The sequence below is a fragment of the Halyomorpha halys genome, unplaced genomic scaffold (assembly GCF_000696795.3).
Source record: "Halyomorpha halys isolate HHAL.00 unplaced genomic scaffold, Hhal_1.1 Scaffold32.1, whole genome shotgun sequence".
Classification (NCBI taxonomy): domain Eukaryota; kingdom Metazoa; phylum Arthropoda; class Insecta; order Hemiptera; family Pentatomidae; genus Halyomorpha; species Halyomorpha halys.
The window spans coordinates 56,537-71,818 of record NW_027104903.1 but is presented as its reverse complement, the minus strand read 5'-3'; the positions used below and the strand labels follow the sequence as shown (position 1 = coordinate 71,818).

General features: G+C 30.1%; 2 protein-coding genes across 4 annotated transcripts in view; one reads left to right on the top strand and one right to left on the bottom strand.

Annotated features, from left to right (window-relative positions):
- Positions 1-1,063: 1,063 nt before the first annotated feature.
- Positions 1,064-4,698, bottom strand: RpL23 (ribosomal protein L23). The gene is made up of 5 exons (XM_014427998.3): positions 4,554-4,698; positions 4,312-4,395; positions 4,109-4,237; positions 1,310-1,423; positions 1,064-1,188 (listed from the first exon to the last, which is right to left on the bottom strand). The coding sequence occupies exons 1-5, from the start codon at positions 4,564-4,566 to the stop codon at positions 1,106-1,108; spliced, it is 423 nt and encodes a 140-aa protein (XP_014283484.1). The 5' UTR covers positions 4,567-4,698; the 3' UTR covers positions 1,064-1,105.
- Positions 4,699-4,726: 28 nt separating this feature from the next.
- LOC106685356 (metaxin-2) overlaps positions 4,727-15,282 on the top strand; it is a 14,856-nt gene continuing 4,300 nt past the window's right edge. The window contains exons 1-7 of one of the 3 annotated variants that reach the window (XM_014427969.2): positions 4,727-5,049; positions 5,478-5,645; positions 6,532-6,608; positions 6,693-6,785; positions 8,155-8,319; positions 11,166-11,242; positions 14,049-14,494. In XM_014427969.2, the coding sequence (XP_014283455.1) occupies positions 4,824-5,049; positions 5,478-5,645; positions 6,532-6,608; positions 6,693-6,785; positions 8,155-8,319; positions 11,166-11,242; positions 14,049-14,466 (1,224 nt within the window). In that variant the 5' untranslated portion in view covers positions 4,727-4,823 and the 3' untranslated portion in view covers positions 14,467-14,494. Of the gene's footprint in view, positions 5,050-5,084; positions 5,245-5,477; positions 5,646-6,531; positions 6,609-6,692; positions 6,786-8,154; positions 8,320-11,165; positions 11,243-14,048; positions 14,495-15,282 lie in introns of those variants that run through there. The other 2 variants (XM_014427978.2, XM_014427988.3) reach the window with 2 other exon arrangements.

The following is a 15,282-nucleotide window of genomic DNA, read 5'->3' as shown; positions in this document are numbered from 1 at the left end:
CACGCTTTAACATGTTAAACCAAAGATCATGAATACCCCTAATGTAGAAAACACTTCCCACAGACCTTATCAACTGTCATTCCCCCCCCCCCACTTATCATTTTTTTATTAACCCCCCTCCAGGTCATTTCTGATAACAGGGACAAGGGGATCATCCTACAGGTAACCACCCTATTCAAGTCGAGTTTTTAAGAACTAAAACTTAACCTGACCGGTTTCTAGGTTGCTAAGGTGAGACCTTAACACCCTCACTTATCCAGACAGAACTGCTTCCAACACCAAGTGGTTTTGGACATCCTATTATTAGCAGGCATATTAAGTAACCCTTCAATGCACACTAAGCTAAGTGGAACCAACCTTAAAAAGACTGATTGCATCAAATACACTGATCTTTCTGAATAATCAACTAACTCACCTCTGCTGAATAATAAGGTTAATACATCCTACAAGAGGTTCTGCAATTCTGAGAGTGCTGGACTTCAGACCATACACAAAGCATTAAATATAGTAGGATACAGACCTCTATAGGAAGAGTTCCATAGACCAAGATGAAAAAATAAACATAGCAATTAGTACCAACTACCAGTCTGTCACAACTTTCCAGCATAGGCAGGACTTTCATGAAGACGAAAACAAGTCTAATAAGTATATATCATTGGCTTACAAGTGAAACACATTAAATCGAGATTTTCTAGTTTTGAGTAAAGGCAATTATTTATTTCATTAAATCTATAAATATTATTTGTTTATGTTGTTACCTTTTTTTATTTCTGTCTTCATAAGTAAAATTCTTTTTAGATTTTTATTCCCCCCCTTTTTATTAATTCATCATTATTCACAAGTTTAATAGTTATAGCGTTGTAAATAGTTAGTTTTTTTTTTTGGCACTCTCTTTATACCATCATAATCAATAGTTAAACAAAATAAAAAATCGAAGTGTTATAATAACCACATAATAAAGAAAAATGTATATAAAACAAAAATTTAATACTGAAAACACTTAAGAGAACGCAGTTCAGAAGAATATATAGGAAATACAAGGGTATAATAAACTTTCACAGAGAACTTTTGGAAAAAAGTTATATTTTAAAATATACAAAGATAATTAAGCAATGCTGCTTGCATTGGATGCTATCCTTGGCCAAAGATCAGCACATTCCTTTGCAACTGGACCAGTTATAGCACTACCTGCAAGAAAAAAAAAAATCATTACAAAATATTCCAAATTTGAAGAAAGAAACCAATAGCTTCAAGACTACTTCAGGTACTACTACTACAAATTCTTGAGTTATCATCCACACCAACTCACCTTTCATCTCCCCTTTGTTGTTTACTATAACCCCAGCATTATCTTCAAAGTATATAAAAACACCATCCTTCCTTCTAAAAGGTTTCCTCTGTCGAATTACAACCGCAGGCATAACTAAAAAAACAAAACAAATAACAGCTGTAAAACATTTTTTTTCTTTCTCATTTTTATTAACTACAAACTGAAATGGAGTTTCCTCTAAAAGAATTAAACAGGAAATCATAAATTTATTCCATTAAAAATATTTGTATCAGTCTCAACATAACATAGATTTTATCAATGAAATGAATTACCCATATAATAAGGTAATGGGATTTGACTTTCCACTATCATTCTTAACACATATTTGTCCACATGTCGGAAATTAATTGTTTTGCAAATAATCACCAGTAGCCAAGAACAAATATTCGTTATTTGTATATTACAGAAAACAATTGATTCCTTGTTCTTCTAAATTTCTAATTCTAATTTTCTCTAAATTTCAGTTTCAGTTGCATAACATAAGGCTACTGGCTACTAAGGCTGAGTTTGTTTAATGGTAGTGATAGTGTGGATAAATTGAAAATTAAAAGTTTTAAATATTTATGAATTTTCAAAAATAGGGTGTGTTTGACTTAAAATTAATGACCTGGGCAGAATAGCCTGCAAAACATTTTTAAATTTTGATGTGAGGTGAGAATTTAAATTGAAGATTGTTCTTTAGGATGGCCGAAACGTTGGACTATTGATGTAATAAAAATTGTTGAGACTATACAAGAATACAATTTAATTTATTTAATAAATAAGGCTACATGTTAACATGACAAAAACAGGGTAAAAGCTTATTAATCGATATTGTCTTTAAGAATTTTTTAAAAAGTTTAATCGCTTAGGTGTTAGGACATTTATTTCAGTTGTATTATTGCTTATTTTCTGACAAAATTTTAATCAAAATAAAATATGTCTAAAATGCTTAGCAAAAAAATAAATATGTGGACAATTTATCTGATTGGGAGTGTAGTGATAAATTTGACCCATGCAACATTCCTTTTCATACAGGAACATATTATAAACAGTTCCATTGGCTGAAGAAATATTAATTATTTATAAAATTTAAGATTCATAAATAATTTAGTTCATCTAAAAAAAAAAAGAATAACTTTGTGTTTTCGGTAATTCATTTTAACTTTTTGGGGGATTTAATTGTTTTTATAACCAAATATCAATATGATCATTACATAATCATTATCCAAAATTTCCCTTAATAATATATGATTTTTAAGAAGTTAGTTGTTTTTATATAAACCATATTTATTGCTACAGAAATAATACCACATCTCAACTGAATCCAATATTAGTACCAACTGAAGTTTAGCTCAGTCGAAACATGCATTGTTTGGCGTGAACTAAGGCAGCATTTGAACTGAGGATTAAAGTGATATAGTGAGAACTATGAAAATTTCACTATCTGAATCATCAGAAAAAAAATTTGGTAGCAAAGAACTTTCACTTACTATAAACATTCTTGAGGTGAAAAAATAACGAATATCAACTTTGTTCATGCCAAGAATACAACATATTAACAAAGAATAATGATGTAGGCCTTTGTGAAAGCAATCCGGAAATAAGAGATTAAGCAGTCTTTGTGAAAAAATCTGTTTCGTAAAAGGGTGTCTTGTGAGGACTACATTTTTTAACTATTAAATCTAAAAGTCCTATGATAAAGCAGACATTGTGATGTCTGAATAATTTAAAAAAGTTAAAGTCACTCATGAGAGTGAGTTTGCAGACAGAGGCAATGTCCCTTCATCTTCCCAACATCCAATCATCAGCGGCGAAAAGGAAGTCCCTGAGATCCAGAAAACTAATCGCTATCCTTGTCAGTTCCCCCTTGGCATCAAAGACAATGGGTTAACTGGCAAAATTATTATAGGATGAGAATAAATCAGTTGAAATTTAAACTCACAGCTATTTAGAACTGGAGTGTATTAAGGAATGTAATAAAATGTCCTAACTGAAATGGTTAGAATTGTATATAGCAATTCAGTTACATCCCTAGTTCACTTAGTATAAGGTAGAACAAGGCATAAAAGAAAAGAAAATCATAAAACTGGTACATGTTTGAGGGATAGTGACTGATGGACCAAGGTTTCTTCTTGATGTTAAGAAATGGTAGAGTAACAGCTACGAACTTTTCCTAGTTGCCCATAGATAGAACTAATACACCAATAGCAAGCAAAAACAACTCTTGACCTGCCATTTAGGAATAATTAAGGACTCTAGGCCCCTGGTAGAGTTAAATAAAGAATAAACAAAATTTGAAAGTTTATATATAGGTATTAATCAACATTGCAAATGTTCAAAACCTTTATCTATCAATTAATACGAAAAACATAAAATATAACTTTCGTAAGTCAGATGCGGCACAGTTAAAGTAAAGCAGCAATATATATACAAATAATGGACAATTAACCAAATGTATTTGATTATGATCCCATCATATGCATGATGCTATTGTAGATTATAGCTAAACACTATGAAATGGTTCATGTAAATACAACTAATCATCAATACCTATCATAATACAACAAATTCAATATTTAGAAATTCACATCAGTACAGCCACATGACTAACATTCTGAATGAACCGATAAGTAGAAAAAAATCCTAAACTAAGCTAGTTATAAATGAAAATACAAATTTAACTTCAGGATGAAATAGCCATGAGGAACAAAAGAAAGGTTTAAACAACAGTCACTAACCTCAAATACAATAAACTCATGTGGTTACAAATAGCACTTTTTTTATAAATAAAATTACCCTTTTTCCTGAGTTCTGGTTTTCCTTTTTTAACTGTTGCAACGATCATGTCACCAGACCCTGCAGCAGGCAAACGGTTAAGCCTACCTTTGATACCTTGGACTGCAATAACATACAGATTCTTGGCACCTGCAAGGTAAAATTTGGGTTATTGGAAAGAAATCCAGAATAACAATTAAATATTAAATCAACACTTTACATACCTGTATTGTCGGCGCAGTTAATAACTGCACCCACAGGTAAACCAAGAGATATTCTGAATTTGGCTCCCGCGGAACCACCACGTCCTGCAAACAAAAGTTAAGTATCACGTAAATAATAAAACAAAGATTTTACGAAGAAAACTATACACATACATTGCGATTAAAAAAATTAATAAATAGAAGTCAATATAATTAATAAAGAATCATAGTTAGAAAATGAGGATGATTTCGGATAACTGTACCTCGCTTAGACATCTTGAGACGTGCAACGTTCTAATGGCCGACTGGGTTAAGGCCAGCTTGAGGGAGCAGTGTTGACACTAACTTTTTTACAGCAAAAAATAATTATTATTTATAATTCATTTAGTGAACCATATGAGACTTCGATTAAAATTATTTTTTTATAATAGTCTTGTTCACATGAATTTATAATGGAAACAATTGCTAATAATTATTATCTACACCTTGTACAATAAAATCAAAATCTTATATTTCCATCATAAGCATTTCAAATGAAAAACTCTTCGAAACTTGATGTGCAAGACAAAAGTCTTTCTTCTATTCCTGTTGTATCCCCTGAAATTAGCAATATAAGTCTTGAAGTTGATTTGGAAACGAAATTAAAAAATTTCAGAGGGACGAATACCATTGAACATATTAAAAAAGAGTTATTGAAAAATTGGGACTCCAATTGCGTAGCATTTTTAAATGGAGGAAACTTTGAATCTTTATGGATAGGTATTTCGAATTTTATTTAAAAGTATTAACTTGTTATCATATTTAGAAAGTCTTGATGACATTCCTGGGAGGTTACAAAAGAACCGATATTAGGTTGATGTATTCCAAACTGAAATTTGAATTTTGAACAGAGGACTATATTTTTCGTCATGCCATCAGTTCTTACTACAGATTCATTTAATTGCGAATTGGGAGGTTTGTTAAATAAATGCTTTGTAACTGTCAATGTAAAGTAAACTTAATCCACTTATTTTGAATTATAATTACCATAATTTTTAAAATTTAAAGTGCAATCATTCTGTAGCTTTGAGATATGATAGTAATGATAGAATGAGAATAATCTGACTGCTATCCTTTGAGAATCTTATGACTGTTGAGTATTTTCTGCTATCTTTAGGATGTCGCAATTAATATATTCTCTCTTTCAGGCAAAGAGCCTTGGCCAGACGATGTGAAATTATACCAACCTTATGAAACGGAACAAATATTACTCCCTGATATGGCTAACTGCTTAGCTGTTCAGGCATTTTTGAAAATGTGTCAGCTGGATTTTACTGTTCAGTATAAGGCCAATGCTGAAGATATGTCACCATCAGGTTGTTTATAGATTCAGTTTTGATTTAAGTATACAAATATAATTTGTTTCTCTATTAGAGAATTATTATTTATGAACTCTTTTTAGTACAATACTAAAATATTAACTTAGGAAAATTCCCTAAAAATAGTTCACACTTTGATTAAATATTATTCATAGTTTTTCATTTTGAAGAACTTATTTGATTAGACAGAGATAATTGAAAGGCATGATGTCATTCTTGTTTTTATGTTTAGTCCCTTTTGCATTGGCTATTTTTATGCTACCAAAATGAGCAAGTATTTTATTTTATTTCTCTTTTAATATTGGTATGATTTTTTTTATATTAGTTAATATTATTATCATTTATGATGTTAATGTAGTTTCTAAATAAGGACTATTTGAGATGACATCAGAAACAGTTTTAAACTTGGTTAGTTTACTTTATACTGGAAAAAACTTATTTACTGTAAAAGAAATTACAGGAAAATATTTATGATGAATATATGAAAAATATATACAAGCCAATTGCGACCTTAATTCAAAAACCTCTGAACTGTATGTTGGTTTAAGGTAAAGTTCTTAGTGAATATTGGAGTTGATGCATTTCTTATTTTTTGGTTGTTTTAAGAACCAACTTATAATAAATTCATCAAATTGTAAAATTGCTCTACAATTGACTTTAGATGGAAAATGTATGGAGAGATTTTGGAATTAATATTAAGAAATATATTTGTATTTGAATTTTAAAATAATATTTCCATAATTTGTTATTTTATGGTAGTTTTACAATGTTCTTATGGTTATGGATTTATAGTTTTCTTTCGAGTTAAAAATAATTTCATCAAACCATATAATAATATATAGATATATTTAAATTTTTTTGTTAATCTATTAAATTATTTTAGGACGTGTTCCATTTATTAAATGTGGAGCCTGCTTAGTCTCTGATCTGGAGCCTATTACTAATTTTGTCGCCAGCAAAGTATATATATATATTTCATTATAAAATATTATATTTTATGGATATAATATTTTTATTATATTATGTCCTTATATCTGTTTCTAGGGTGTTGCACTTACAGATCATTTAGATCCATCCCAAAAATCTGATATGAGGACCTACATGTCTTTAGTCAACACTGTTCTTGGAAATGCTGAAGTAATAATTTCTTTACCTAAAATTATTATTTTTTTAAATGGTTTGTTTTTATCTTTGTAATTGACTATTGAATATTAAAATTCATTATTTGTTCGATTACAATCACTTTGTCATAGTTTCATTAAAATTGTTCTCTATAATATTATCTTTCTAAGATTGAATCAAAATTGATTTTAAAAGTGGTGCTCATCATGTGTTAGTTTTATATTATTTGGTGGTTCTTACTATTATTGTTATTATTGTTTTAATATTCCACTTAAGTAAAGTACTCTTCAACATGGTCTTAAATGTTTATTTTAAAATAAGAATATCTCATTTCAATTTTGAAAGTATTCAGTTTTTCAAGTATTGGTATTCGATTTTTCATAAATCGATACTACTTTAAGAATCTTATCTTCTTCATTTATGTTCTTTTCCAAATTATTAGATTGTCTGCTTAAGGTTTTTGAAAATACCAGCAGTTGAGTTTATCTTTGCGCTATAATGACTACCAAAGGATAACCATCCAAGTAATGCCTGATTCATTTGATTTGAAGGAATTCTCTTTTTTTTCTCAGCAAAACATAATGAGGTGTGAGAACAGAAAGCTAACACATATTTCGCTACTTTTTATTTGATTTACACTACTTCATTTCACCCTTGCTTCAGTCTGTAGTTGCGGCGGTTTCTCGACATCTAAAATGATAAAAAAAAAATTGCGTTTGGCTACAACCCATGAAGGATCAGTTATTACTGTTCCTTGAATAATGGTTGTGCCAGAAGGTGATTTGTTCATGATCACGTTCAATAGGAAGGTTTTCCCAGGGTACCCAGTTTATAGAAGCTAGGTTGTGTGCTCTAGGAGGTTTCCTAAACCCACAGGGTTGGCTCACAGCTAATGTGACAGAATAAGTAATTATCTGCCTCTACTGGATTCAAACTCAGGTTCAGGATATAGTAACAGCGCCTTACTCATTGAGCTACCCCGCTCCATCTGATCTGACTAATATAGGAGCCTATTTTAGATCTGTTTAATGTCTTGAAAGATGTGTTTTCTGATTTTGACCATCTCCATTTGAGTTGACTTCAGTTGAGAAACAACTGTAGGTAAATTTGATAAATAGGCTATACCATCCAGACATACCCAGAAACCTTAGTTCCGCAACACTGCTGGAAGGAGTAATCTTATTAATAAAATTAATCTTCTTGGGATCAACACCCATCCTATCTCTGTTAAGTATACAGATCAAGTGTATAATGTAGTTATCCTGGAAACTAGTCGAGAAGTGTAAAGTTGTATCGTTAGAACAAACTATAAGATAGCAAGAAATAGAGGTAGATTAGAGGAATGTTTATGTATAAACATGTTGATATGATTTTTTTTTTATAGAATTATATCACTTGGGTGGAAAATGAAACATATTCGAATGTCACTAAACCGAGGTATGGCTCTGTACATCCTTTTCCACTTAATCATATTCTGTCATTCTTGAAGAGACAGGCTGTTACTAAGCGACTTAATGCTCTCGGATGGTACAGGAAATCACTGGACAAGGTATTATTTCATATAAGTGAAACTTTATTTTAATTACTTCTCGATTGTATTGGTGATTGTGTAAAGGTAATCACTCATTTTTTATTTTAATTATCTCCATACATTATTAGATTATATAAAGATATTAAATTTCATTCACTCAATAAAAAATGCTTAATTCTTAATTAATTGTTATTAGAACGCTACTGTTAACGCCATAATATCTTTATACCTTGAAAAAATATTTTGTTAGTATTAGTGTTTAATTTAATAACGTTTATTTTTATTTATATTAATTTAATTGGGTTTAGTTATTTGAAAAGAAAAAAATGTAATTATATTTGTGTGTTATAATGAGTAATAGAGACAGTTGCCAGGGGTTGATAATTGTTGTTAAGAGGCGTCTCCTAACAACGGACCGACCATCTTAGTTTTTAATGGCAGTTCCGGCTAATTAGTGGCCATGGTAGCATCTCAGAAGCACTGTCTGCGTTTATAGTTTAATAGTTTAGACATTTTTTGAGTGTTTTAGTCATTACAGTTCAAAACCAGACCTTTTCTGTGTTTCGACTCTAATATGAGTTCTGGCAAATTAGTGGCCATAGTAGCGTCTAAGCAGCCCTGTCTGCCCTTATAATTTAATAGTTTGGAAATTTTTAGTGAGTTAACCGTCATTACAGTTCGAAACGAGTCCTTTTCTGTATTTTGACTTTAATATGAGTTTCAGATAATTAGTGGCTATGAATTTGTGTAATCAGCCCTGTCTGCGTTCATTTTGTTGGCTCGAGAATTTACTTTTCTTTTTTTTTTAACAAAATAAAAATTGAGGCATTTTTAAATCAAAATGGAATTAGATATAATAATAGAGGTTAATCGCAAAAATTTACATTACTCCAAACATCATTTAAATGATTCTGGAACTCTTACAAAGTATACTTTTTTCTTTTCCACTTACATTACAATTTTTTTCTAGGTACTCACTTATTATAGTGTACTGTTTTTAGAATTCACATTTTGTTGATCAATTTTTATTTTATTTTTCTCTGGTTATCTTGAAGGTGATCTGAATTGTACTCATTGAGGTCTTTTAAGGATTATGTTATGTCATTCTTGCTCATTGAATACTCTAGGGCGTGTAGTAGTATAATTTTGAAAATTTATGTGATAACTTTCGAATTATCATACATTGGCTACATTACGTTTACTATGGTGTACCATCTCACCGATTTTGGAGATACTTAATCATTTCGAAGTAAAACTTCTTTAACGGTGTTCTATAGCTCAAAAAAAAAAATTATATTGGAGTTAACTGATTTCAATATGAATCAGAAGTGGTGTGGAAGAGGGGTGCTGGTCAATTCTAGCAGTACAATTTTTATAACGTAATAGGAGAGTAAAAGCTTAACAATCCTGGCAGCACCAGTCTGATAAGGTGAGCTCCTATCTTTTCATACTCTCCTATTACAAAACAAAAAATTTTCCTGCTAAAGTTGACTTTAGGAAATGGCTGTTTAGCTATAAGAGGTAACGTAATTAGAGAATTAAGAAACATCTGTGATTAGAGAATTAAACTTAATTATCGAATTTTAAGAAACACCTGTGTTCCTGTAGTGTTCTATTAAAATGGCACAAAAACAGATAAAAATATAAAAATGTATGATAAAAAAAAAATCAACCAGTTTTATGTTGAAAGGGAACGTGCGAAATGTATTCATGATGGACTCTACTTCTCTAATCCATTGAGCAATATGTAGAATTAATGGAACTGAGATATACGAGTATTGTTCAACGATTTAGGGAAACTTGATAAGATATTAAAGAAATCTGAAAATCGAGAAAAGAAATTTCTCTCTTATAATAATTCACATCATATTGAAGCATCAAATAGTAAAGATCTCTGCAGTAATAAGATAGTGTTGTGATTTCTCAATTTTCCATTAGTAATTTCCAAATCATTTTTTTCATTTTATAATAATTATTTTATTTTATTTTTATTTTTATAAAAAGAGCAAAACGACCAAATACCAGTGAGTCTCATGAAGAAAAGTTTCAGATAGGCATATTACCATAATAAATATGTAATAAAGAAAAAACATAACAAAGGAATGAAATTTTTATTTTGTAAATATATATTCTTCAATGTCCGCAAATACATATAAACCAAATCTCATTACAATACCTTACTTGGTTCTAAAGTTATACTATATAATATCATGATTCCAGGGTGTACGTTTTTGCGATGCTTTCGTTTCCAATTTATAAGTTTAGATTACGTTTCGAGTTGCTGGTGGGTAACGTCCGATACGGTGCCGAGTGTAAAGTGTTGATGAAATTTTAATAAATTATTTCATTTTCAGAAGTTTAACTTTTGTCAGCCAGTCCCAAGACTGCCACAATATTTCTCTTTAATGAAAATGATTACTTGTTGGACTTCAAAATATTTTGACCCATTTTGATTGTCTATCAGAATTACAGAATGATCAGTTGTTATTCAAATAATTGTTGAAGTGCACAAACATGTTTTATTTTACTTTAAGCGATTGGCTGAGAAGGGGCTTTTCTTTTAATTACGATTGTGTCTATTGTCGCTTTTGTTTACAAAAGAAAATTTTATGATGTGAACTGTTTATCTGTAATTAATAATGCAAAATTCTTAAATCGATAGGTATATCTAATTTTTTTTTTTTAATGATCAATAATTTTGTTGTTACCACATAAAATAGGTGGAACTGCTAAAAAAAAATAGCAAACTTTAAAATTTTCTGGAAATTTTTGTAGCTAACTGTATATTATGTATTTAAATTCAAATGTATTTTTTGAAAACTGATTATATTAATTCATTTGGCTAACTATAATGTGTTTTCTAGGTTTATGAAGAAGTTGAAAGGGCTTGTAATGCTCTTAGTGAAAGATTAGGAAAAGAAAGATTCTTTTTTGGTGAAAAGTAAGTTTTTTCTTTTCAATTAATTATGAGGTTTATATTTATTCAGTTTCTAATGACAGGAGAGAATTATAATTCTGGCTCGCATGTATTCATTTTCATTATTTACCTCAAAATGTTTTTAAATATTTAATAATGTTTATAATGAGACACATTCACCCTACAACCTTGCTCCCAGAGACTCCGTTTTATTTTTCTAAATCTGAAAACCTGAAAAAAAAGCGATTTAACATGATTACAGCAGTCTACGAGGCTTTGATGAGGTCCCTTAAAAGCTGTTCTTACAAAGAGTTCAAGGGAGCTTATGAACAGTGGAAAAGCTGGCTGCGGCATATTGATTCCCAAGGGTCATATTTAGAAGAATTTTAGTTTGTTGTACTAAAAATTTTATATGAAAAGAAGATTGTCTGAAAAAAAATTCAAATAGCCATAAAAATATTTAATGTGAGCCATTGTTTCGCCCCACATTGCAGGGCTTCTTCAGGGCTAAAAAAGATAAAAACACATAAATGAGGTAAAAAAGTAAGCAATTAGATAACAAAAATATATATTTTTTTCTCCTTAGTTTATGTTTTTTTTTTTAAATATTTATTTATTGCTATTTACAACTGTACACTATAATACATTTATTAAATCTGATCTAAGTTAAATTGAAGTGTTACAGGCGTGTAGAGAAACTACGCATTGGTAGCACTCTAATGACATTTTACATTAGTTGGTCTCGTGGCCATCTTCTTTTCAGGTGCCTCAGAGGATTGTCAGGAATGGAAGAGGATGCAAGATTAGAAACTAGGGGGTTTGAGTGGTTAGAGAGTTTATAATGGAAGGAGTGATATCTGGTTCGGGCTAGATCGGTTACATAGGGAACATTAAGGTCTTTATGTATGATTTTATTTGTGACAAAGTAAGGAGCATTGAGGATTTTATGAAGGATTTGGATTGTAAGGATTGAATACGAGAGGAATTAGAAGGTTTAGTGGAGCCCCAAAGCTCAACTCCATATGTCCAGATTGGCCTTATTACAGTCATGTAGATCAGTCTTTTGTGTAATGTGTTGGAAGTCTAGACCGTTTGTTTAGTAAGTGCTGTAATAGTCGAAATTGACGTGCAGTTTCCTGTCTTTTCAGTCTTGTGTGAGGATTCCAGGTTAATCGTTTGTTCCAAATGTAGTCCAAGGTAGTGGATCTGTTCGACAGGGGTAAGAGTAACATCATTGAATGAAACTGTAGGGCAGTCAGTAGGTTTACGATGAAGCGTAAAGGTGATTTGATGGGATTTGTTGGAATTTAGTTTATGTTCCTAAATGATTTTTAAGTCATTTTTCGTCACCCTTTTATAAGTTTCATTTTAAATATTTTTAAATTCTTATTTTTAACCTTCCATGTAACTTGTAACGTATTTTTCATCTTCTGGTGGTGTAATCTCTTTTAATGTACTTTTAACTCAGATTTTTGCTATCCCCGCCACTGACCTTTACTTGGATGTCTTGGAGGCATGTCTTAAGTTTTGTTCTCTTTTTCTTATCTTTCCGTTACTCCCTTCTTCTCTATTCTTTTCTTATTCTTCCTTACCCACGTTATTAATTTTGTCCACCATATATTATTTTCTAATTACTTCTTTGTCTAACTCAACTTAATATTTTGTTTCTTTATTCTTCTTCTTTTTTTTTTACTTACATATTACATTAGTTACATATATTTTTTTCCATAACTTTAATTTTTAAATTATTATTATTAAATTAAAATATTAATTTTCTATTGTTTCTTTGCATTATATGACTTCATATTTTTATTTCATTAATTATGTTATTTTACTCACATATTTAATTTCCCATATATATACACGTTATGTATCCCACTTCTTTCATTACTTCATTTTTATCTATATTCATTCTGTACAATTATCTACTTTAATCATTCTATATATCCTTTATTCACTGGTTATCGTGTTTTTTTTTTTTTTTTGTTCTTAGCCCTGATGAAGGCTAGAAATTCTGGCCGAAACGTTGGCACTAATAAATAAGTTTTTTTTAAACCTATTTGTGTTATTCTCAGATCGCACCTCCAACCATCTTCTCCTCATATATATTATCCACGGTAAACTATCTTCCGCTTCTGATCATTAACAAAAATAAAAAATTAACTAAGGTCTGGCCAATTATAATTTATAGGAAAATGAACAATATAAATTAAAGAAATGTAAGTAGATGTATAGTGAAACTTGAAATTAAAGATGAATAACAAAAAATTGTCTAAAACCTTTTTGTTATTCTTCTTTCATTTTTCGTTTCACTATACATCTATTTAAATTTCTTTAATTTATATTGTTCATTTTCCTATAAATTATAATTAGCTACACCTTTATGATTTTATTTTTGTTATTTAATTGCTTACTTGTTTACCTCATTTAAGTGTTTGTATCTTTTTTAGCCCCGATGAAGCTCTGCAATGTGTGGAAAAATGTTGGCTCACATTAAATAGTTTTATGACTACTTGAAATTTTTTTTTAATGCACCCATACCATCTTCCTTTTATTATTACACACTGCTAATCGTCGATCTTCCTGTAAAATTTTTGTTCTGAGACCAGTCTTGAAACTTGGTGAATGCACCATGCATATGCAGATTTTTTTTTAAGGAAAAAATATTTTTTCCAAAAAAAAAAATCTGTTCCTCTATATCCCATAAGAAAAAAAAAAAAAAAAAGAGGCCTGTTGCATTGTTAATTGGCATTTTTATCATTGCTAGTAATTATAACTTATTATTTAGTTTTGTAGAGATTAGTAAAAATTATTATGAGTTTTTTTACAGACCAACTGAGTTAGATGCCCTGGTTTTTGGGAATATTTTTTCTATATTAACAGTTCCTGGGTTCCCTGCTGGTTTGAAGTTGGCCGAGATTGTTAGAAATAACAAAGCTCTCATGAGGCACTGCAGAATAATTATGAATTTAGTTTCTCGAAAAGATAATATTGATAATCCTGCACTTCATAAAGCTTTCATTCGTCAAAATATAACTTTTGAAAAAGCAGTCGATTCAGATTTAGACGAATTTGTCTACGAAGAATCTGATGATGATGAAAAACTTTGGAAAGATGAAACCACTCAGCATGTTCAAGATTATTCTTGCCTTGTCAATGATGAGAACATGATATACGATTCTCTTTTTGGAAAAACAGCTCAAGATATGGAACTAGGAATGTTATCTGATCAGGAATCTCAAGTATAAAATAAATATTACTTATTCTGGATCGTAATCTGTTTATTCATTTATTTTTTTACAATAACAATTTATAGAAATATTAAGGCGTTGAATTTGTCTAGTTGGGAAGAAACGCGAAGGCAGATGAGGATACACATACCTTGGACAATAGTATGGCTTCAAAATTGTTGTATATAACCTTGCCTGTCATGATTGAGTCCAGGCCTTGCGTTAAACTAGTTCTCTATGATATCATTTTTCTATATTTTTTTCTTTAAATAGTTTTCAGTTCTTAGTTTAACCATATTATTTTTACCCTCTCCTGAGGGCATGCATGGTTTGCAAATTTGTATATTATTTAAATATAATAGTGTAAAATTCAAATGTTTCGACAAGTTCGAACTTTCGAAAAGTTCAAATCAAAAACGTACATTTTAGTAGACTATCGTCTTCTACAAGCTTTCCAATTGACGTACATTGTGCTTTAAATTCTATTTCAAACAAAGTAGTATACATGAATGCGAAAATAAAATGAATTTCTTCTGTTTTAAATATTTCAATTATCTCCTGATCTCCCCCTCAGTGGAAGACACCTGCCATCTCATTTATCTGTGACTATAATTCAGAACACTGCATGGCTTATAATCCCTTTGTTTTCCCACTTGATGCTTTCTGTTTAGGGACAATTCATTTGAACAAATGAACTTTGGTTTGCTTGGATCATATATTTTACTTTAATTTAATTTCTGTCACAGCATCGGTATTTTTGCTTGATACTGAATGAGATGTAATCCTTTATTATCAGAATTTTACTGATTCAAAATGTACTTAATGATACATCTG